Below are 21884 nucleotides of genomic sequence, written 5' to 3'. Positions count from 1 at the left end.
CTGAGAAGTAGCGTTCATTGCAGGATGCTGTTTTCCAGGTACCATCAAGGTTTCTACAGACTCATCCAAATTGTACATTTGTCTGCTTCCCCCCCATAATTTTAACAAAAACTTACCAAAATTACCCAAACTTAACTGTTTTCAGACTGGGAGCTATTACAAATGGATTGATAACTGGAAAACCAAATTCACTAAGTGGGCAGCAGGGGAGCCAAAGGAGAAAAATGGTTGTGTCTATCTAGACCTTGATGGTACCTGGAAAACAGCATCCTGCAATGAAAGCTACTTCTCAGTTTGTAAGATGTCAGACGGTAAGCAAATGAATGTACAATTTGTATGATTTTGTAGAAGTGTGTTGTTTTCTCTCCTTGGACTTTTAAGGTTGCATAATATAGACTGTTCCATATATGAGATTCAAGGGAGCTTCCAAGTTAAATTTTCCAGCTGTACGTTTGGTCATTGAATGCAGTGCAAGACCTGCAGACCAACAGAAGTGAATAGGAGTTGCATTGATTTGGTGGAGGTTTGCTCCACTGATGGCACCTTCCTCTAGTGACTGCAAACAGACAGCAGGCAGCTGTATGATGTGGGACTGCAGTACTCATTAGGCTATGAGAGCCTGCTGTGATGTGAGAATATAGATTTGGCATTGGTGTCATCATTTCTCAGGGTTTGTTTTCCTCACAGTACTACAAGCCACTTAGTTCGGTATTGCAGGATGTGTTTTGCTTCCTTGTCCTGAGAAATGTGATTGGAGAAGTAAGACATTTCGCACTGCTGACTGCTTAGCTTTCCCCATTGTCTGGTCTGGGGGGTCTGGAGGAACAGTCAGAAGCAGAGGTCTAGGAAGTTAATGCTTAGTGGAAGAAATCCCACCCTATTTATGCACATGTTCTGCTTGGTGGGTTGCTCATAATACAATACCAATTTCAGACCATATGTCATCTTTAGTTGTAGCTCCTACTGACCCTGCTCAGCTGCCTGGAGACTGCCCCGAATCAGCTGGCCTTCAAGCTTGGATCCCTTACCACGGCCACTGCTACTACATCGAAGCGTCAGCTGCGACAACCTGGGCCCTGGCTTCCCTTGAGTGCACTCGGTTCGGTGAGAGGCTTCTCTGCCTACTGAGAAGATTTGTAGAAATTTATGCAAAACACAAAAAAAGTAAAAAGATGGTTTTTAAAAGATCATTTAAATACTTTATTTATACCTAAATCTGCAGATTTAGAAGGGGTGCAGCAGCTCCCTTTCAGTCTCTGGCCTCTAGGGCTCCATCCTGAGTGAAGTGGTGGGGAACCATGGCCACCAAGCACTTGCAGGGCTCTGTCCTCCACAAGAATCATAAAATCATAGACTATCCCAAGCTGGAAAGGACCCAGAAGGATTGTTGAGTCCAGCTTTTGGAGAAGAAATGGGTGAAGCCAGCATGCATAAAGATTTTGGAATTTTCCATTTTTACAGACTTAAAAGAGGAGGTCATTTTAGTAGTTGCTCATGTAGGTTATGGTTGTTTGCTTATTAATGCCTTTCAGGTGCTACCTTGGTTTCAGTAGAAAACATGGATGAATCTGACTTTCTGATCCATATGGTACAACCACTTGCAAACAAAGTAGGAGGCTTCTGGATAGGACTTTACAGAAATGTGGAGGGTAACGTCTTACTTTCAATATTTAATTTAAAAATGCTTTTCTAACATTAAAAAAAATGAGGATAACTTTACTTTTACAAAAAAAATGCAACATCTAATTTTACCTTTTTAATGCTTAACAGCAATATATAGAGAGATATAATTCATGACAATAGGATGGTCCTTATTTGATACAAAATGTTTATCCTATCACCTGAGCTGCCAGATAATTTACACTAATGAAATGAACACTATGATGATGCTTCTGTCTCCTGGAGAACATTATTGAATGCTCTGGGAGGAAGTAACCTCCCTGATCCTCCAGGAAGAAAAGAAACTTCCTGCCTCTCTGACACAATCTTCAAATTTTAGTTATCAGATTTGTTCTGAGTTGTGCCTTACTCAGGATGTCTCTTCTGGGTTTTTGACCTCAGTCTTCCCATTGTGAAAAAATGTATATATTGTAATTAGGCTGAATGATCTGGCTGACTTCCACATCATGTTGCTCACTACCACCCCGGAAATGCTAGAAAAAGCTCAGACCCAGGATGTGAGTTCAAATCGACCCAATAGTCAAAAAGTGCAAAAAGTCACAATGATTATTGTGACCTGTTACTGTCTCCACGAAGAAAGATGGGACGCTACTGGCATTTTAACTGTTTGAGTATACTTTCCTCTAAAAACAGTGTTGTCCTCTAAAAACATGGTGATGGCCTGCTTTGAAAAGGACCAGGCTTCTTCCTAAGTGAGAAAAATAAAAAAGTGCAATAGCTATCAAAACTTGGATGATTCAAATGTTCTCTTATCAATTTGGTCACTATCTGTATAAATAGCTATACAAATGTTCTGCCCACCCTTTTACCTCTCCTCTCTAGACATTTTATATACATTGTGTTGATCTACAATCTGTTCCTAGTGGTGGTCAGAAGTTGGTCAACTGTCCATTCACATAGATCACAGAATCATAGCATGGCTTGGGTTGGAAGGGACTTCAAGGATCATCCAATTCCAACCCCCTGCTGTAGACAGGGATGCCACCCACTAGATCAGGTTGCTCAGGGCCTCATCTAACCTGGCCTTGAACACCTCCAGGAATGGGACATCCACAACCTCTCTGGGCAACCTGTTCCATTGCCTCACCACCCTCTGAGTGAAGAATAAATTCTAGATCCAACAAGTTACAGCATGACTGTGGATATTTCCAAAGCACCAAACAGAGTCTGTCTGTTCATAAATTCCTACAAGAACACTGTACTGGAAAATTGCTCACCTAGTCAGTATCACTCTAATGCAGGGTGCTCCATATGCGTATGGAGCTTTTCTTCAATATATACAAACTGTTCAGGGCATGTAGTAAAGATTTAAGTTTTTTTTTTTTTTTTATATTTTTTTTTTTTTTTTTTCTGTAGATTTATTGATAGCCAGATGAACACTGATTCCTCAATTTAGTTAACCTGTAAGTGATATTGCAGGTATGGATAACCTGACCAATAGCAAAAAAATATCCTGCAGCCAATTCTATCTAGAAGATAATTACATAGTAAATTTAAAGGAGATTTCTAGAAGAAGCATACAGAAGCATGCAGCATACAATCAAAAGACTTATTTTGCTATTAAGTAGTATTTTATTAAATGATTTATCTGTGAAAATAATGAATTATTTCTCCTACAGTAATCCACTGCCTTTTCATAAGGTCTTTATGCACAAACGTGAACTCACGATGAATGGCACTCAAATTCTAGCAGTCTCATTTCTAATATTCCATGCTGTGGCACTACTTTTGTAATATGGACAACTTTAGCAATTTCCAGAACTCAAATACTTAAAAACCTTTTTTTTCAGTTGTAACTTTAATGAAGTCTGTTGTACTCTACAATTTCTCATTCTGTCTATAGTTATTTTGGATGCCAATTAATGAAACACTATAATACCTGTAATAATTCTCTACTGTTTTGGGGTAGCATTTCCCAAGCCGCCTTCCTTCAAGAACCTTCTAGAAAGAAAACTGATGTGGTCTTCTAATGAAAAAATAGATTAATGCATTTTTTGAAATAATTTACTGAGAAGTTTTATATCTCATGGAATTTTTTCAAAAATGTGTTAATCTATATGTTGCTCTTTAGACCAGTGGTTGTGGCTAGACAATGCTGCAGTGGACTTTGTTAACTGGGAGGAGAAAGAGTCCAGTGTGGAGCACAACTGTGTGGAAATGACTGCACCACTTGGTTACTGGGACAACACCGATTGCTCTTCTGAAAAAGGATTTATCTGCAAAAAAAACAAAGGTAAGTCTTTAGGAACAGAATAGATCTGTTTACTAGTAACTGTTGTACTCCTCTACAACAAGTCTGGAAGTAATTTCTGATGGTTTGGTTTGGCGTATTCCACTTTTCTAGATATTTGTAATTGCCTATGTTTGCAGTAATGTCTGCTCTCACATGGGAATATGGCAATGTGCTGTATACACTCTAGATTGTGAACGAGACTTTTAGAAGACTTTTGAATACCTAACACAGATATTAGTATGGCACCTGTAAAACACTTGTCCGAACTTATAACTTTTCCAGGAACTAAGTATTGACAGAATTTTTATAATCATTAAAGGAAGATTTTGTTTGAATATTCAAGGTTCCTTTTCAAGCTTATTGTACTCAAAAATTACATTACTACCCAACATCAAATAACAGTGTAATATTGGACCTGATTCAATAACCTCAAAGTGCCCCAGGAATACTAATAGAACAGCTGGTTGTGTTGCAATATCAAGAGAACTTTCCTGTTAAAAGAAGATTTCAAGAAACTCACTACAGAACCTGTCAAATCAGTATTTCTGGAAAAAATTTGGAGAGAGAGAGATTAAAAATACAACCAAGACGCAGTTATCCCCAATGCACTTTTAATTTTCATCTTTAAATACGCCTGTCCTTGGCAGTAAATCAGTTAACTGCCATTAAGATTTTACTAAGAACTTACAAATTATAATTCAGCCATTCCTTTCTGAGGTTTGAAATATGTTATTTCTTTTTATAGATATGTTGGGACTGTATACAAATAACCAAAAGAATAATGGTATCAATAGTTAACGTCCTAGTTTCTGTGAAAAAAAATATAAAATATTACGAGCAAATAAAAGCTAACTAAAACAAAAAGCACTAAAATCCATCCATGGAATCATAAGATATTCTAATATACAGCTATTCCCTGCCTAAAACTAATATTAGAAGAAAAATATGAAGTTACTTTTGAATGAACATAGAAAAAAAAGTCATTATTTGTTAGTAAATATTAAAACAAAATAAAGATTTTAACGAATAGTTTACTAATGTTACATAGGAAGGCAAAACCTTAGCAACTTATTTTTTGCTTAAATTATGATGCCTTTTATAGACATATATGACAATAACACAATGGTAATACTTCAGTTGTTTTTTTTGTTTGTTTTGTTTTGTTCCTGTATAATTTTAGTGAAACAGTCAAACTTATGAATTCTAATGAAGTGTTATATTGTTTCTCTCTGATATTCGTTGAAGTTGAGCCAAGTGGAAGTCCTCTACATGAGAAAGGTAAGATCTTTCATAAGAAAATTAGAGAAAATTTAAATAGGAAAACAAACAAACAAACAAAAACCTTAAAATGAGTTTTTCCCAATCATCCCTTTTTAGAGAACAAACCTTGTTGACAGTTACTGAGATGCATGGTTATAAATCTCTCAGGATAATCCCACATGCACATGAGTTCTTGGGTGACTGGATTGCCACAGGGCTAACCCTGAGCTGACAAGCTCAGCAGTGATCCAACCAGTGACTAACATTGAGAACAGACAGAGAGCTTTAACTTGGCTGTAAAAACCTATATATGTATACACATATGCAAATTGATTCCAGGTATTATTGTAAATAATCTGACAGAAAAATATCGTAAAATTGATTTCCAAATGATTAGTACCCTTTAGCTATATATAAATGTGACCTAAAGCATGACCTAAGTCATGACTGTTAAAATTGTGGCTCTCAAGATCTGCTCTTTATGTACCAAAGGTCTTGAATTTTTCCCCCATTCTCTCATTAAGGCACTGGAAGATACTGCAAAAGTGATACTTCCATGTATCACTGTAGTCCAGATCCACTGAGAGCATATTAGCATTAGCAAAAGTGATCTGGCTACTGATCAGCAACAACTGATCTCAGAGCTCAGATATGCTCTGAACAGATGCCAAGTTCAGACAGGAGAGAAGAGCTCCTTGTTTTTCATGTTTTACATTGAATAATAATAATAATAATAAACAAATAGGGTGTCTCACAGTAATATGCATTCATTTCAGACAAGGAAAGGAATGAAGAGACTCATTCACCTGTTCATCTCTCTGTTTGGCCTCTCCTTGTCTTGGCTATTCTCTCTCTTCTTGGAGCTGGCATGGTAATCTACTTCTACAAGAAAAAGAAGACAAAAACATCTATCAAGAGATACAGTCAATGAAACAATTCTAAAATTATGGGTTTGGTCATTAAGGAACCGGTGAGAATGGGTCCTGTGGCACATACTAATTTAGAGGAGCAAGTTACATTACAAAATTATATCTGTTGAAACTCTCCAATGAGGACACCTGCAATTTTAAATCAAGCCCTCTGTCTCTTTTTGCAATAGCAGACTTTTGTATCATGCATATTTTCCCAAACCAGAATTAGTGATTTATGTTGTACTTTTTTAAAAGTCAAGATGTTACTCTTAAACATCTTAGCAAAAACATCAGTGTGAATAAATTGTCAAGAAAAAAGGAACATACTGAAAAAAAAAATAAAAGTCAACTACTGAGAATAAAAGTTCAATAAAATATTATTATTATTTAGAACTGGATTTGTGAACTTAGCACTTTGTGAATGTGCTAAGAACTCAAAAAATAAGAAGAGCCCAACTGTGTTGAAATCACAAAATCCTTTTGCTCCATAAACTTCACTGCACCTGTCCACCTGTTTTATTGTTCCTTATAGCTGCATCCTCTTTAGCATGAAAATGGGGCTTGGGCCTTCGTATACTTGTCTCAGGTAACTTTGGGATATAAAACTTTGCCGATTTCATTTTCTGCAATGGAAAACATTCCATACCCTGTACCTCTCTCTCTTTCTCTTTCTTTCAGGCTCAGGCGTATATATTTTTTCTTTTCTTTCCCTTTTCTTTATTTTTGCAGTCTATGAATATGATTGTTAACTGTAATACATTCAATAATATAAATTAAAATATTTTGGCCTTTCCAAAGGGTTTAACATTTAATTCCTCCTGACTGTTAATGTTGTAGAAAAGCGTACCGTTTTTATTAGTATAATTTTCAGAGAGTCCTCTCAGCTTTACACTGTGCTGGTAGTTCCTGAGTAACATACAGCACTGCTGTATGAGAGAGGAGAGTAGGTGTCTCCTCTCTCATATGTACAATGCCCAGTTTTCCAGTACTTTCCTTTCCCATGGGCCTGGCCTTGCCTTGTAGCCTCCCATGCATATGTGATGGCTCCGCTCAATTTAGCTCGACAGAGCCAACTTTTGTCTCCACTGATCATGTTAGGCACTGATTGCAAAAGGCTGTCTCTCAGAAGTGTCACAATATTAAACAGGAAATGAAAATAAACTGTAGAGTATAAAAAAAAGTGGCAACACTTAGAATATCACTTCAGCTGCATGCTGCTGAAGGTTACCAACAGGCAAAGCACCAGTACCATCACCAGGACTATTTGTTACTCATGTGGATGCAGCAGGAAGCCACAGCCAAGGTGCTGAGTGCCAATATGACAGGTATGGTTGCTCCCAAGCACCTTGGTGGCCATTTGAAGGAAGGGGAAGGGAGGTGCTCCTATCTGAGCAATCACTTGTTAATAAAAGGAGGGCTTATCTCCCCACATCTTTGATTTCAGCTTGAGTAAACACCACTCAGCTTGAGAAAACACCAACTTGCCATTTTTAAATGCAAGAAAAAAGATCTGAAAATTGAGGAATGCAGCAGATTATATGAGGGATCTGCAAGAAGACAAACTTTAAGCCATTAAACAGCCATAGAATTTAGGTGAGGTGCAAATCCCAATTATTCACTAGCCACTTTGTGGGGAGTAGTGCTTAGCCATAGCACTTACCATTTTACACACAACTTGCCTTCTCTAGGCTATGGAGAACAAGCAAGAAATTTAAAAGCATTAATAGGAATAAATTTTCCTGTCTAGGCACTGGAACCCAGTTTTCTTAGCATAAATAAAATTGAGAGTTTAGCACACTGCTGACACCAGCCTCTGGCACAAGCACAATGTGGCACGCAGAACACTCCCCGAGACACTGGTAACCAGCATCAGTTCCTCTGCTAACTTTTAGCCTGCCTAAGTGTCTTCACTGAACTTCCCCAGTCATTCTGCAGTGCTGGGGAGCTGAACCCTTACAAGCATCCATGCAGTTGAGGCAGGTTAAAGCCCACTTTGGACCAGAGTGCGGCTGGCAATTGCATTTTATGAAGCAGAGGAGGGAACCAGCTAGAAATCATGTCCTCCAGATATTTTCCCTCGAGAACCCCTCTCTCAGAGCCATCTCATTTAGTGATTTAAGATGTATAAGAAATGTGGTTTCACTCAGTAAGCTCAGTTTTGATGACTCTTTCACGTTGTCTGTGATACCACTCAGATTTACCATTTTGGGGTGCTCTTCCACGCTTTGCTGACATGTTCTCCCTGAAAGTCACCTGCAAATAAAATAGTTATTAAAAAAATATATATTTTTTTTCTCGCTTTTACTGAAATCCAGCAAGATTTCTTCTGATACATTTTTCTTTTCTACTTTTTAGAAATCAAGTCAACAGCTTCAGTCAGCTCTTTCATTATTTTTTTTCTAACATCTTATAAATAAAAGCAAAGATCATATATCCTCCATGACATCTTCAGTTCAACTTCTATGAGACCTCATTATGTGCAGACTGATTATTTTAATTCTCACTTTTTTCAGTATTTTTTTAAAGAAATCACAAATTCTTTATATTTCACTGATACAAATAAACAGAAGGAACATCAGGATTTGTCTGCACGTGAATATTTGCCAACAGAACTTTGTCAGCATAGTTGTACAAGAATTGCCAGGCCAATATAAGTCTTAAGGTGAGAACTTTGGGCACATATTAAAAGGACATTTTTGATTTTAGCTTACTTTGGTTTAGTTCTAAAGCAAGTTTTCTCCCTTGCTAGGAATTTCATAGATAAACAAATACATAATTTTGCTTGACAGAAGTACTGCAGGCCTAAGTTTTCCTCCTGATACAGGAAAACTTATCACTAGCCTATGGCATTGAACATATTCACTTCCTTCAGATCTTCAACCAGTAGTTATAAACAGCCCAGCCTCAACTGTGATCAAACTGTGATCAAAGCAAGGAGTGAAGAAGTGTAATAGTGTAGAAAACAAGCAAACAACCCCCCACAGATTTTACCCCTCAAAATGAGCAATAATGCACAATGCAATGAATACTGCAGATTTTGTAAAATACGCTGTCTTCTAGACTTTTATTGAGACACTATCGTGATGTACCAAACCACTGAGGTCTTGTCTCCCTCTTCTTCTGAGGTGTAAGGGTAAAAGCAGAGGTTGAGTTTTTAATCCTTGATATTTCGCTCCAGGTTCCTCATCAACACTTTTCATCACAAGTTGCTTTTTTACAGATTTGGCTCTTGTAGCACCTCAACATCTGACCCATTTTTAATATTTGCAAAGTCACAGAAAGGACAAATGTTTCCCTTCTGCTTATCACCTCTAGTAACAAGGATGGAAACTGGTTTTGGAAGCAACTTGCTCCTCAAAGAGAGCAGTGTTTGCAATGGGCACTTCAGTTATTTCAAAATGCCATGTGACAGGATATTTCCTTATTCAGAGTACATCAGCCCTTTGACAGAGGGAAGGACTTGCACTAACCTCACTCAAAAGGATTTTATACACTACTTTTGGTAGAAGAATGAAAGGAAAATAAAATTTGCAATGACTCTTGCCCAGTTCCTGTTTTTGCTTTCCCTCTTGCATGGTACATTACAGTCACTGGGTAAGTCTCCTGCTGGTTTTGCATTAAACTAGATATGAAAATGCTTTTCCTTGGTCAGCTTTACAGTGTTGATTATTTTTATTTGTTTTCAGATTTGATAAGGGATATAAAGAGTATATTAGGTACTATACTGGTGGCTCTGGATTCAGATAATTAAAGGGGGGATATTTGGGAATGTTGAGGGGAAAGCAGGTAATAAGAGCAGGATATTTAAACTGGTGTTTCTGTGAAAATACCAGAAGAGATAGCAGTGAACAGGAGGGTGTTAGGAGATGGGGGAAGCTCTCTCCATTTACCCTCCCCATAATCTCCATGTTGCAGTAATCAATCACAGGTTTTTAGAGACATATATTCATGTTAGCTGTTTCTCTTCTACTTCAAGGTGTGAGGTAAGAGCAGAAAGAATTGGCCCCTCCCCTCCAGTCTGACCGAATTAGAAGAATAGTTCTAGCCTAAAGGCATATGTCAGTCAATGGGTATAGATACAGAGAGAAACAGTAAAGCAATAATGTATGTAGAAAAAAAGTGGATGGCTGTGTTTGCATGAATGTGAGATTGGGAGCATGTATCGGAAATTTCAGGATAGAATAACTCTTCTGCAATACTGTGATAATTTAAAAAGATGAAGCATTGCTATCCTTAAAGAATCTGAGCTGAGGGTGATTCTGCAATAGCTCTATAAGTACAGAAATGTGCAGCTGAAAACTAAACTTTTTACTGTGTAGTGATGACTTTCACAACCTGAGCTACACAGACTACTACCATGCAATGAACTCCTTTATATATGAGATATACTTGAGGCTTTTCTGTCTGCAGGAGCCACAGCTTATCATCACAGGGCAGAATTAGACTTTCCTACAAGGTGTATATCAAACTCTAAAAACAACATTTAAAACCTAAAGCAGACAAGATGCAACATTTTATTTAAAATCTCTAGCTGAAAAACAAAAACAAACAAACAAACAAACAAAAAAAACATAATAAAAGAATAGTATGATCCCTCAACTTAGATAGGCAGAGAGATTGCTAGATCTATTGCTAGGAAAACAGATTTATGAGTTTATGATCATTTTCACAGGTTCTCTTAACCCTTTCTTCCCCCTAGAAACCTTTACATTAAGAGGAAATGCCAATGGACAGCCTTGTGTATTCCCTTTCCAATTTGAAGGCAAACAATACAACGAGTGCACAGATGCTGGTAGGTCAGATGGCTGGTTCTGGTGTGCAACAACTGAAGACTTTGATGCTGATAAACTGTATGGATTTTGTCCACTAATAAGTAAGTTCTGAATTTTATTTATTAACTTATGAAATGGCGTTGAGAAAGCCATCTATTGAACTAGCAATGAGATTTATTATCAGATACAAGCTTCACAACCTCACGTCAAACCTTTTCAGACTAGCCCCAGTGAAAAACAACTGTCTGAATATTAGCTCCAGTAGCCAAGTGCTCCCTCTAAAGTGAGTGGAGAGGAACAGGTCCCTCCAGAGCATGGTTCAGCCCACCCAGGTTCTGACTTTACTGATGAAGGTTCTTGTTTCTCTTCAGGGACCAAAGAACTGAGGAGGCTCTTAGATGTCTCATTTTGTGGCTTAAGTGCATAGCATGACCAGCTTGAATCTAGACTGTTATCTTCCTTACACTAATATACATATATATTTCTCCCTTAATATACGTATCCTGTTTTGTTTTTGTCTTCTAAGGCTAGCCTACATGAAAATGCTGCTGCTAAAATTATCCTCCTCTGCCATCTTTATACTAAACCTATGCTTGGGATTCCTCTACCTCAGAACACAGACTGATTTGTTTTCCTTGCCAACTGCTTTCCCAATAGCACAACAGTTTCACAAGGCTTTGAGTTGTTCTGCAAACAAAGATTGCTGATTTTCTGCAGATTGGTGTTACACAGACCACTTTTATAGCTCCTTGGACTGTCAAGGGCCAGGTACTCCAATGTCTGAAGAAGCTACTTCTTTTGATGATGAACTAAGAGGGAATTCCTCTCCTGGAGAGCCTCCAGTGTCATAGTTCTTCCTTTGACTTCATCCAGGATTTTTTTTTCTTCTTTAATATACAGATGTTCCTGGTTTACCTAGTATTAATACCCATTTTGTGAAAAAAACAAATATTGCATAGTCTCATACCTTCTAAAAACTTACAATTTTTAAATAAGATTTTAATTAAAAATATATAGTTTTTATTTGATGACTAATCCAATTTCAATTTTTCTGGTGTTTTAGACTTGATGATACCATCCAGTCAATACCGTGCATTTTTATAACTTTTGCAGCTTCACATACTTCATTTGCTTTTAGTTGACGCAACGCCAATACCCTAACAGCAGCATTCAATTTCACTTCTTCTTCCAGATGACACAGAAAGATTTTGGACAGAAGATGCTTCAACTGGCATTTACTATCAGATAAACTCAGAATCGTCTCTAACATGGCACCAAGCAAGGAAGAGTTGTCAGCAGCAAAATGCAGAACTATTAAGCATCACAGAGACACATGAGCAAGCATATGTAGGAGGTAAAATGATAAAGAACAGGGCTGTAAAACCGTAAGTTATGCATGGGAGCTGTGCTTGCCCCAGAGTTCTACAAGACAAAGTTGGCTGCCTTGTCTTCTTCTAGCTCAGTGAAGAAGACAGGCTGTCAGGGGTGGTTTGGCAGAAGACAAAAGGGAGGTGCTCTGTGCCTTTACATTAGCAGTTTTTTGTTTGTTTGTTTGTTTGCTTGTTTTTGGAGTGGGGGGAAGGACTGGTCCTGAATCAGTTCTGGGAAGAAAGAGGCCCCATTCCACCTTTGCACTCCCGGCAGAAGTTGCTACATCTTCTACAGCTTGCTCCATTAGGGAAGGTTTCCTCCATTTGCCTTCTTGCCTTCCCCATTGGTGCACTCATTCCCAAGCAGGACTGTTGACTGTTCCTCAAATGTACCTCTTTCCTCTGTGGTTCAAGGATTATTTTTAATAATATAGAGGAAATAAATGGTAATATATGATGGTAGCTAGATCTGTGGATACATTTACATACAAAAGCATTGCCAGCACACTGTCTTGTTAAGCTTTTTGATGTGTTTACTCCATGAAATATGTTACAGAAATATTTTAGTGCAATACTCTTATGAAAATATTTATTTATTTATTTTTATTATTATTTAATATCTCTTATTCTGTAATGAAAAAGGGACTTGTGGCAGAGTGAGAGATTTAATTTCTTAATAAGTAGTAAAATCAGATGTTGATTTGTCATTTTTGCTACCAAGATAAGATTTGCTATCTTTACATTAATTCATTTACAAATCTTACTTTTTTAATCTGTGAATTTCATTAATGTGGAAAGCAGTATTTTGGTCTAAGCTGGTCTAAACTAAGAAATGTAAATTACTTTTGACTTTATTTCTTTTAGATGTACTGTTAATAATGAGAATAGGGTGGTACCATGACTTTCTTTTCTAATTTAGAATTAACTAAAAAATTCAGTTTTGCTTTCTGGATTGGATTGAACACTTTGAATTTCAACATTGGATGGCAATGGGCTGGAGGCAGACCTTTCAGATATTTAAACTGGGCCCCAGGTAAGAACTATTTTATAATCTTTGAATGGATTCTGACAAGAAATCAACTAAAAACTACCGTAGCTGCTTTTATTTCAGGGTGAACCATGCTGATTTTCAATAGCCAAAGACCTAACCCTTTATTTTTAATAGTACATTTTCAAATGACAAAGTTCACTGTGGAAATCCGTTATAGCTGGTTCTTCTATTTTCTCATATAAGCAAAGAGCTTGTTTATGAATGGAGAGTCTCTTTTGGAGTGATGTATAACCCTGCAGATCAGAGATCAGAATTTTTCCATAACATGTTATCCAAGAATATAAATTTAAATCAACCCTTCCAAAAGTAGCAAAGTGTTTAGGAAATCATGGCACTATGCTGTCTGGACAAATTCTAAATATTATTGAAAGCCAGTTCATAATTCATCAACACTACATGCAAAGCAGCACTGGGCCACCTGTAAGAATAGAGACAAGGGTGGACTTGTGATGCTCCTCACATGTGGGGAGAAAGATCACCCAGAGAGGAGGAGAAGCAGCCCAGAGCTGGTGGCAGAGGTGTGGGTGATGGGTGTGGGGTTTGCCACTGCCAGGGCAGTAAGGACAGTAATTTGGTCACTACCCAGTCATGTTCCCTCATTCCTTCAGCACCAGCAGTTTTGGTACAAGGTCATCACTTTGTCTCCTGCTACATCAGAGTACAAACCACATTGCCTAGATCTAGACCCCAACTTGTTTACTCAGATGAATGATGCTTCAGAGAAAACTCTTAACAGGAGATAATGGATCACTGCATCTGCTTGATGGGACTTCAGCATCAGTGCAAATAAAATCATTATAACATTTCTTTCCCTATTTCCCTCCTTTTTTTTTTTTTTTTTTTTTTTTTTTTGGTTAGGTTTTCTTTGTGCCATAAATATTTCAAGCCATCTCCTGTTTTCAAAAAGTTACAAGGTGGTAAAGGAACCCTCCTCCGAGTTTTCAAAAGTATAAGGCAATTTCCTCTGCTGCTTATATATGTTCTTTCACACCACAACAGAAAAAAGAGAAACTATTTTATAGGAAAGTAGAACTGGAAATTCTTGAGATATACTGGAGATATATCATTTAAAGATGAATATTTTTAGTTAGGAAGTTTTTGAAACAGAACAAAGGCTTAGTTTCAGCTGTTCTGTCTATGAGTACCAGGATATCAGGAAAAGATCTAGAAAGTTCCTAATATTATCCTAGAATGAAATCAAGACAGTGTCATTCATCTCACCCAATGTACATACTCCACTCTCAAAACATAGACCAAAAACAGCATCCTGCTGATAATGTGATCTTTTTGTTGATCTTTTGTTTATATTTGTTGTGAATTTCTATTTTCTCTCTTACTCAAAGGAAATCCTTTCTCAGCCCCTGGGAAAATCTGTGGGGTGATGAATCCCAGACTGAACGCTAAATGGGAAAACCAAGCATGTAACCAGAGACTTGGCTACATCTGTAAAAAGAGAAACTTCAGTTCAAAACCTGAGAGTATACCCAAGGGTAAGTTAGTCAAATAAATATAAAGATTTTTCTCTAACCTCCAGAAAGAGCAGTCTATAAAGACCTGCAAGACACAAAGGTATGCAACATTATTTTTCAACCTCTCATTATGTATTAATCATCCGTAGGAGAATGTTATTTTTTTTGTTCCCTCGTTCTATCATTCATTTTAGTGAAACTGATAGACGCTGCTTTGTCACACTAACCAGTGTCCACAATTACATTTGCATAAATACAGTAGGAAGTTTATGCTTTTCATTTGCTTCGAATTAGCAATTACCATTATTCCAATATTTATGTAAAAAATCCTCCTCAACTACATTATGCAATCTGATGAGTTCATATGCACAGAGCAGGAGGAGCAGCAGTATTCATACAGGCTGCATTTCGTCCATGGCCCACCCTGACCTAAGACTTCGATAACACAACTGTGTGTCTATGGATATGACCCATGCAGGAAGGATCTGCTAGAGGCTGTCATCTGGGAATGTTAAAAACTGCTCTTATAGCAGGAAGAAAAGAGAGCTTCATTCTCTCTTTCCTCCCGGAGTATAATTTTAAATTGCATCTCTGACATAATGTGGGCAATTTTCAGTGATGCTCTACTTAACATTGGAAGACTTATCACTCTATTTGCATATTGAGCATACTGTGCCTTAATGACATTTGTTTTTCATTTGAATGTATTTGCATGTCTAACTGCAGCTTTATGTTTATGCATATTGTACTACCTTTAAAAAGTGCTAGAGAGACCTCATTCTAGTGTTCTTTATTTTCCTCTTTATGAAATTATGCTGAAAATGTGTGCTTTAATTTTAGAGGAACTGAGACCTATTAAATGCACAGATGGTTGGTGGCCTTATGCAGGCTACTGTTACAGCATTCAGAGAGAACCCAAAACATGGAAGGATGCTCTGACTTCATGTAAGAGGCAAGATGGAGATTTGGCAAGTGTCCACAACATCGCTGAGTACAGCTTTTTAGTGTCACAGCTTGATAACAGTGAGTACGCATGTAGTTTCTTTGCCTGGTCTGTAATATAAAAGCTGGACTTCCTTAAATATTAATGCTTTCTCTGAAATGTCACAAGATGAAGTGTTCTTGATGATGCAGTTATGTAAACAATTATATATATTTATCAAGATATAATCTACATTTTAAAACATTTTAAAGCAGGAAAAGAAAAAGAAATCTATTCCTAACAGAGACACATATAAACCTCCAAAAATCACAGTATTTTTCATTTTTGCTATGTTAATTGGTTCAGAAATGAGCTCCAAATCTAAACGAAATTTAACTTCTTGCTGAGGTTAACCTCTTGCTATATCTTCTTCCTAGAAAATAACATTTTTGATTTTCTTTGGATCTGTAGCAACCAGTCCTGACACTTGCCTTACATGCTGGACCTAGTGACCACCACTGGTTGGCCATTACAGAACCTCCCATGCTCCTCTGTTAAAGACATGTTTTGACAAATGCCTTCATGTCATGTTCAGTATGATCTGGCAGGACACACACAGCCTCTCCTTGTCCTACACTCCCTGCTCCAAGTATTTTGTTTTACCAAGTCATAGGCACTCAGAAAGTTTGCAAAAATCTTCTGCTAGTCATAAAAAGCCATATGTTTATTAATTTTCAGGATTCTTGGATGGCATCTGAGGCTAAGACACATACACTCTTACAGACCTGAACAGAAGCCAGTGCTTTTGTTGAAGCACAAAATCACCTCTCATGTACCACATACCAGCTTTTATCAGTCACTATTTGTTATGGGTTTGGAAGCATTCATGGTATTGCATAGCAGACCGTAAGCAAACCTGTCTCTTTTCATGTTTCAGAGCCAACAGAAGAGCTATGGCTGGGTCTGAATGACCTGAAGGCTCACTTCTATTTTGAGTGGAGTGATGGGACTCCTGTGACATTCACCAGATGGCAGCGCAGACAACCCACCTACATGAGTGGTCTAGAGGACTGTGTTGTTATGAAGGGGCAGGTATAAATATGCAGCCATTGTGTAGAAATGCAAGCTAATAACTGCCTCAAACTGAAGTCACTTATCCCTACATACTTGTTCAGGAAACTTTTTATATCTTAGCTTAAAATAATTTCCCCCATAAATTTAGCATCAACCAGATGAGACTTCAGAGTATGGGGAAGATCAGAAAGAGAAAGGCATTATTTTCCTAATGCTATGTTTTGAAATTTCTTACCTGGTACAAAGCCAGGTTCAAAAGATTTACGTTAGCCTTATTCTGCTGGCTGCAGCAATGAAAAAGGTTGTAGCTCTGGATAGGGAGGAGAATGAGCAAGTAATATGCTATGTGGTTATCAAAGATGCTATTGGCATACCTTGTCTTCCAGTCTGATAGACCATTAAGTTTCTCAGTGTCATTTCATTAAGGCATGAAGACCTGGCATTAGGGCATGGTTATTCAGCTGTAATGTAATGAGAACAGTTACACATACCTGCCAAATAATCTAACCTAAAACCCTATAGTGTTTCTCACAGTTTGTCTTTCAGACTTTATTTTCTTGCCAAGTGCTTGTTTGGCTTATTAGACACATGGACACACAAGTACACACATACACACAGACACAAACACACACAAAAAGTGTCATGGACTTTAAAAAATAAATAAATTGAAAATGAACAACTGATATGCTGTAGAACGTTGTCACAGAACGTGGCTGTCACAGACACAGACACAGTTATTAATGTTATTTAGACACGTTATTAATGTTTGTCACTATTAGGCGATAAAAGAATTGACCCTAAACCAGATTTTATGAAAAAAAAAAAAAGCTTTACTTTCAATTTTATTTTTACATAATTCCATTTTTGAAAGAAAGCAATCATTTTCAGTTTCTTCTCTGATTAATGAAATAATAGGATTTACTGTCACACACTTAGATTTGCATTATTTCAGTTTCATTGATCTCTTGTCCATAAGTATAGTGAAATAATGCTTCTGTAAATGCAGATCCATCAGGCCCAGATGAGATATATCTTTACAAATCCTTTCATGAAACAGATAGTTATAATAGGCAATAGTGCTTAGAATTCAAAATTTAGTTTATTTCCTTCTTTCATCTCAAAATATCGTCAAATGAATGTTAAAACTTTCCTCAAAGAGGTATGTGTATATATATATATATATTTAAATAAATCTCCATTGACAATCCTACAGTCTTCTTATGTAATATATTACAGTGGGCCTTGTAGTGAAGAAGGAGGAAAGTAGCAGTTTTCTTATGTTTATGAAAGCCAATATTTTTACATGTATTTCTTCTTCTTGCTGTTCCAGGATGGGTACTGGGCAACTGATGTTTGTGATAAGCAACTTGGTTACATCTGTAAAAAGAAGCCTTCGTCACAATCTCTTAAAAAAGAGATGATCACAGACCCAGGCTGCCAAAAAGTAAATGTTTTCTCACAAATGATTTATGTTGGGAAAAATTAGCAAGAATTAATTTACTCGTTGTTTCTTCTTTTAGAGTTTTTGCATTTGTTTGTATCTTCTACTCTTGAGGAAACTTAGTATTTTCCAATATGCAAATTACTAATATATGTACATACTTCATTTTTACTCTGAAAATACTCCAGAATGTCAAGATTCACTTATGTGTATATTAATACTTCCTTTCCTTTCACTTTCAGGTGACCCACCTCGTAACAAAATCACATATATCTTTGAAATCATTTCATTACTATTCTCTCTACTTATGCTTGTAGCCAAACATGCAAAATTACAAAAAGGCATTTTGTTCATTCTCTCAGATCTACTATTTAGAGTCCCCATAGCAAAATCTTTAATCTATAGTAAGAACTATAAAAGAATTAAATATTTTCAAAATATAAGATTAGCTTTTCTGTACCATGTTACTACTGATGGACTACTTAGTTGGCTTTTCAGTGATATCAGCAGGTTATTTTTTCCCAACTAGTATTTTTTCCAAAATTCACCTTTTCAGAGAATCTTTAAATCTATACCAGCCAGCATAAATCTCTCTAACAACAGGAAGAAGCATGGGTGTTTTGGTGATATTCCTTCTTTCCACCCTCCCCACAAACAAGCACCTCTTGGCTCAGAGTCTCCTTACACATTCCTCCAAGGGTGGCAGGGGCAGCTTTGGGGAGCTTTGCTTATAGCCGAATTAATTTCAGAATTGGAATATTTTTGCACTTCATTATGTCAGATCCTGTAGCTCTGGAAGACTCAGCTGCAGCTCCCTCTGAATGAATCACTGGCTTATTATGGTGAGGTTTGCATAATCTCAACCTTACAGAACACTGGAATATGATACCAGAGTCAAAATTTTCTTTGAAAATTTGAAGAGATGAAGAGTAATATCATAATGTCATCCTTTATATAAAAAGGTCTTTGAAGGTCTTTGCAAACAACAACAACAGAACACGGTTTTTCTTTATTAACAGATTTGCCTAGTTTCATCTTGTTTTTAAGCCTATCTGCAACAAACTAAAAATCAAATATTTACATACAAAATAGTGAAAATTCCTATATTGAAGTTTAATTCAATTTCAGATTAAGAACCTCATGTTCTTCACAGGGTTGGAAAAGATATGGTTCTCACTGTTATTTGGTGGGTTCTGGCTTTGTAACGTTCTCAGATGCAAATAAGACATGTGAACGAAGTAAAGCTTATCTAGCTACAGTGGAAACCAGGTAGGAAAAATACCTTTCTTCCTACTTCCAAATTATTACTTCTGATGAAAAAAAATAATAATAAAAAGTCTATTTTTGAAAGCTTTTCAAACTATTTCAATAACACTTTTCAAAAATATTCAGAAAATAAAATTATCTATGTAGTAAAAAAAAAAAAAAAAGCTATTTTAGGACATTTTATTTAACTAATTATAACAGTTTTCAGATTTTTAGGGTTCTTGAGTTCCATTGTCTCTTAATTTTCAATTCCTAATTAAAGAAACCTCTATTTTATTTTTGCTTTTTTGTTGAAAAATGGTTACTACTATTTTCCTTTATTTAATGATGAATGTTATCTAATTATAGGGAATCTTCAAAAATATTCCCTAAAATACTATCAAAGCCAAGTTTTGGACAAATATAGGAATGCTTCCTGTACTTTCCTTCCATAGCCAGAATGTGTCATCTCACATATCCATACCTCAAATGGTCTTTGCAGGCTTTATGGCCTCTGAGGAAGATGAGTGCTTTGAGAGACAATGTCTAGCTAAGCTAACAGTGGTTTGGTCCTGACTTGCTGGTAGATATGAGGCATCACAAAGTCTTGGACAATAGCAGTATACAATTATAAACTGATGTGAGCTGTGATTTGTAATGTTTCACAGAACCAGGTGGAAAGGAAAGAAGATACCTTTGCCTAAAAGGGAAAAGTTGTCCTTCACCAAATATTTCTGCTTACACTTAAGAGCTTGCTGAGGTTTTGATTGAACTTTATTGAGGACCTGTTTTCTTGGGGCTGTGCTGGCATGATCTATTTGTGTCAATCAGATTTATATTGCAAATAGTATTTTGTGTTTGAATATGGTTTTCCACTTCAGAAATGAGCAAGCCTTTCTGATTAGCCTGGCTGGGCTGAGGTCTGAAAAATATTTCTGGATTGGTCTCTCTGACACAGAAGAGCAAGGGACTTTCAAGTGGACCAGTGGTGAAGCTCCTCTCTTCACACACTGGAACTCAGCAATGCCAGGTAAGCACTGCATGGACACATCCCTTGTGATCGGAGTCTCTCTGAAATTCCAGCAGGTTTCTGCTTTCCATCTCCTCATATTGGAAATTAGAGCAGGTACTTTTGTGTTTACAGCTGTAGATGTCCAGCACTGTCAGATCTTGTGTTTGTCCCTGGTGTAACACACACAGTTGCAGCTGAGTGCCAGGTTCTGCTTAACTCATTACTTGTGAAGTTGGAGAGAAACATATTTATCCTGAGCTAGACCAAAACCAACAATGTAGAGGAATTAACAAGGTCCACGGGTCTCGTTTTTTTCAGCATTTTAAACATCTGTTAACAACAACTCATCAAATTGAGAAAAATGACTATGGGCTGAGTATTTGACCCACAAGAGCCTGTGTGAGAAATGGACAGCAAATGTCCTGCTGTTCTGCACTAGAAACCCTTGCTTTCACTGTGGCTAGTTATGTTTCAAGAAGATCTTGCTGTAGCTAATATCACCTTTCCTGAAATTGAATTACCCTGATATTGAGAACCACAAAGTAGTTGACAGCCCATCTGCTGTAAACGTAAATAAATTTGAGTGTTATTTGTCCTGTAATTTGCCTGGGGTTGGCAAGATGAGGAAGATTTGTATCCTAAATCCATTTTTGGGAAAGGTGTGTCTCTGAGACTCATTGACCCTTATCTAGGCTGTGGCAGGAGATACTCAGAATAATTTTATATCCAGGATGGTGTTTAATCTGCGTAATCTACATCTTCCTTTTCACTATTTTGTATGAAAAATAACAAATATCCCATTTCTTAGAAAGCAATTAGATTTTGGTTTAAATTATTTATTTTATATATCCCAAAGGAAAAGAACAAGGCTGTGTTGCCATGGGAACTGGAACGAATGCTGGATTATGGGATGTCATTAGCTGTCAGGAGACAGCAAATTTTCTTTGCAAGCAGTGGGCAGCAGGAGTTCCACCCCCTGTTCCTCCTGTGCAGGTCCCTGCAGCCACCTGTGCTGAGGGCTGGGATGGAGCCTCCCAGGGAGACTCATGCTACAAGGTCAGTGTGTGTCTCCTGCAAGACTAAGCATGGGGGAGACCAGGTGTCAGTGTCCTGCTCACCCTGATGTGCAGTGACCCAGTGCTGGGACATTTTTGGAGAATTATCCTCTTGGAATTTAAGTGAAAAACAAGTAAACAAAACAAAACAAACAAAAACAAACAAACAAACAAACGCAAAACAACCAAAACCAATCCAAGAGACATAGCCATCAAACAATGAAAAAGCTTGCTACAATGAAAATAGAGAGCTAAAAATGTGCTTTATTTTATTTAAATGACAGGTGAGAACCTCACTCCATTTGTTTACTTCCAAGATTTTGGGACTTCAGACAAACATATCTCAAGAGTTGGCAGTGTCACTTGCCTATCACATTGTTTTCTAAGAG

General features: G+C 37.1%; 2 protein-coding genes across 3 annotated transcripts in view; both read left to right on the top strand.

The window, feature by feature from the left end:
• LOC118161496 (macrophage mannose receptor 1-like) overlaps positions 1 to 6579 on the top strand; it is a 34986-nt gene extending 28407 nt beyond the window's left edge. Inside the window, exons 25-30 of the mRNA XM_035316927.1 lie at positions 146 to 311; positions 952 to 1104; positions 1533 to 1649; positions 3752 to 3913; positions 5159 to 5191; positions 5950 to 6579. Coding sequence (XP_035172818.1) covers positions 146 to 311; positions 952 to 1104; positions 1533 to 1649; positions 3752 to 3913; positions 5159 to 5191; positions 5950 to 6104 — 786 coding nt within the window. The 3' untranslated portion in view covers positions 6105 to 6579. The remainder of the gene's footprint in view (positions 1 to 145; positions 312 to 951; positions 1105 to 1532; positions 1650 to 3751; positions 3914 to 5158; positions 5192 to 5949) is intronic.
• A 2947-nt stretch (positions 6580 to 9526) lies between these two features.
• LOC118161497 (macrophage mannose receptor 1-like) overlaps positions 9527 to 21884 on the top strand; it is a 36126-nt gene continuing 23768 nt past the window's right edge. For both annotated transcript variants that reach the window (XM_035316929.1, XM_035316930.1), the window contains exons 1-11: positions 9527 to 9678; positions 10784 to 10957; positions 12049 to 12210; positions 13146 to 13259; positions 14621 to 14767; positions 15587 to 15769; positions 16606 to 16760; positions 18073 to 18186; positions 19337 to 19452; positions 20310 to 20458; positions 21297 to 21496. In XM_035316929.1, the coding sequence (XP_035172820.1) occupies positions 9618 to 9678; positions 10784 to 10957; positions 12049 to 12210; positions 13146 to 13259; positions 14621 to 14767; positions 15587 to 15769; positions 16606 to 16760; positions 18073 to 18186; positions 19337 to 19452; positions 20310 to 20458; positions 21297 to 21496 (1575 nt within the window). In that variant the 5' untranslated portion in view covers positions 9527 to 9617. The remainder of the gene's footprint in view (positions 9679 to 10783; positions 10958 to 12048; positions 12211 to 13145; positions 13260 to 14620; positions 14768 to 15586; positions 15770 to 16605; positions 16761 to 18072; positions 18187 to 19336; positions 19453 to 20309; positions 20459 to 21296; positions 21497 to 21884) is intronic.

This window comes from Oxyura jamaicensis, chromosome 2 (assembly GCF_011077185.1).
Source record: "Oxyura jamaicensis isolate SHBP4307 breed ruddy duck chromosome 2, BPBGC_Ojam_1.0, whole genome shotgun sequence".
NCBI classification, from domain to species: domain Eukaryota; kingdom Metazoa; phylum Chordata; class Aves; order Anseriformes; family Anatidae; genus Oxyura; species Oxyura jamaicensis.
Note: the sequence above shows the minus strand (reverse complement) of the source record. Positions and strands in the feature narration are given on the sequence as shown.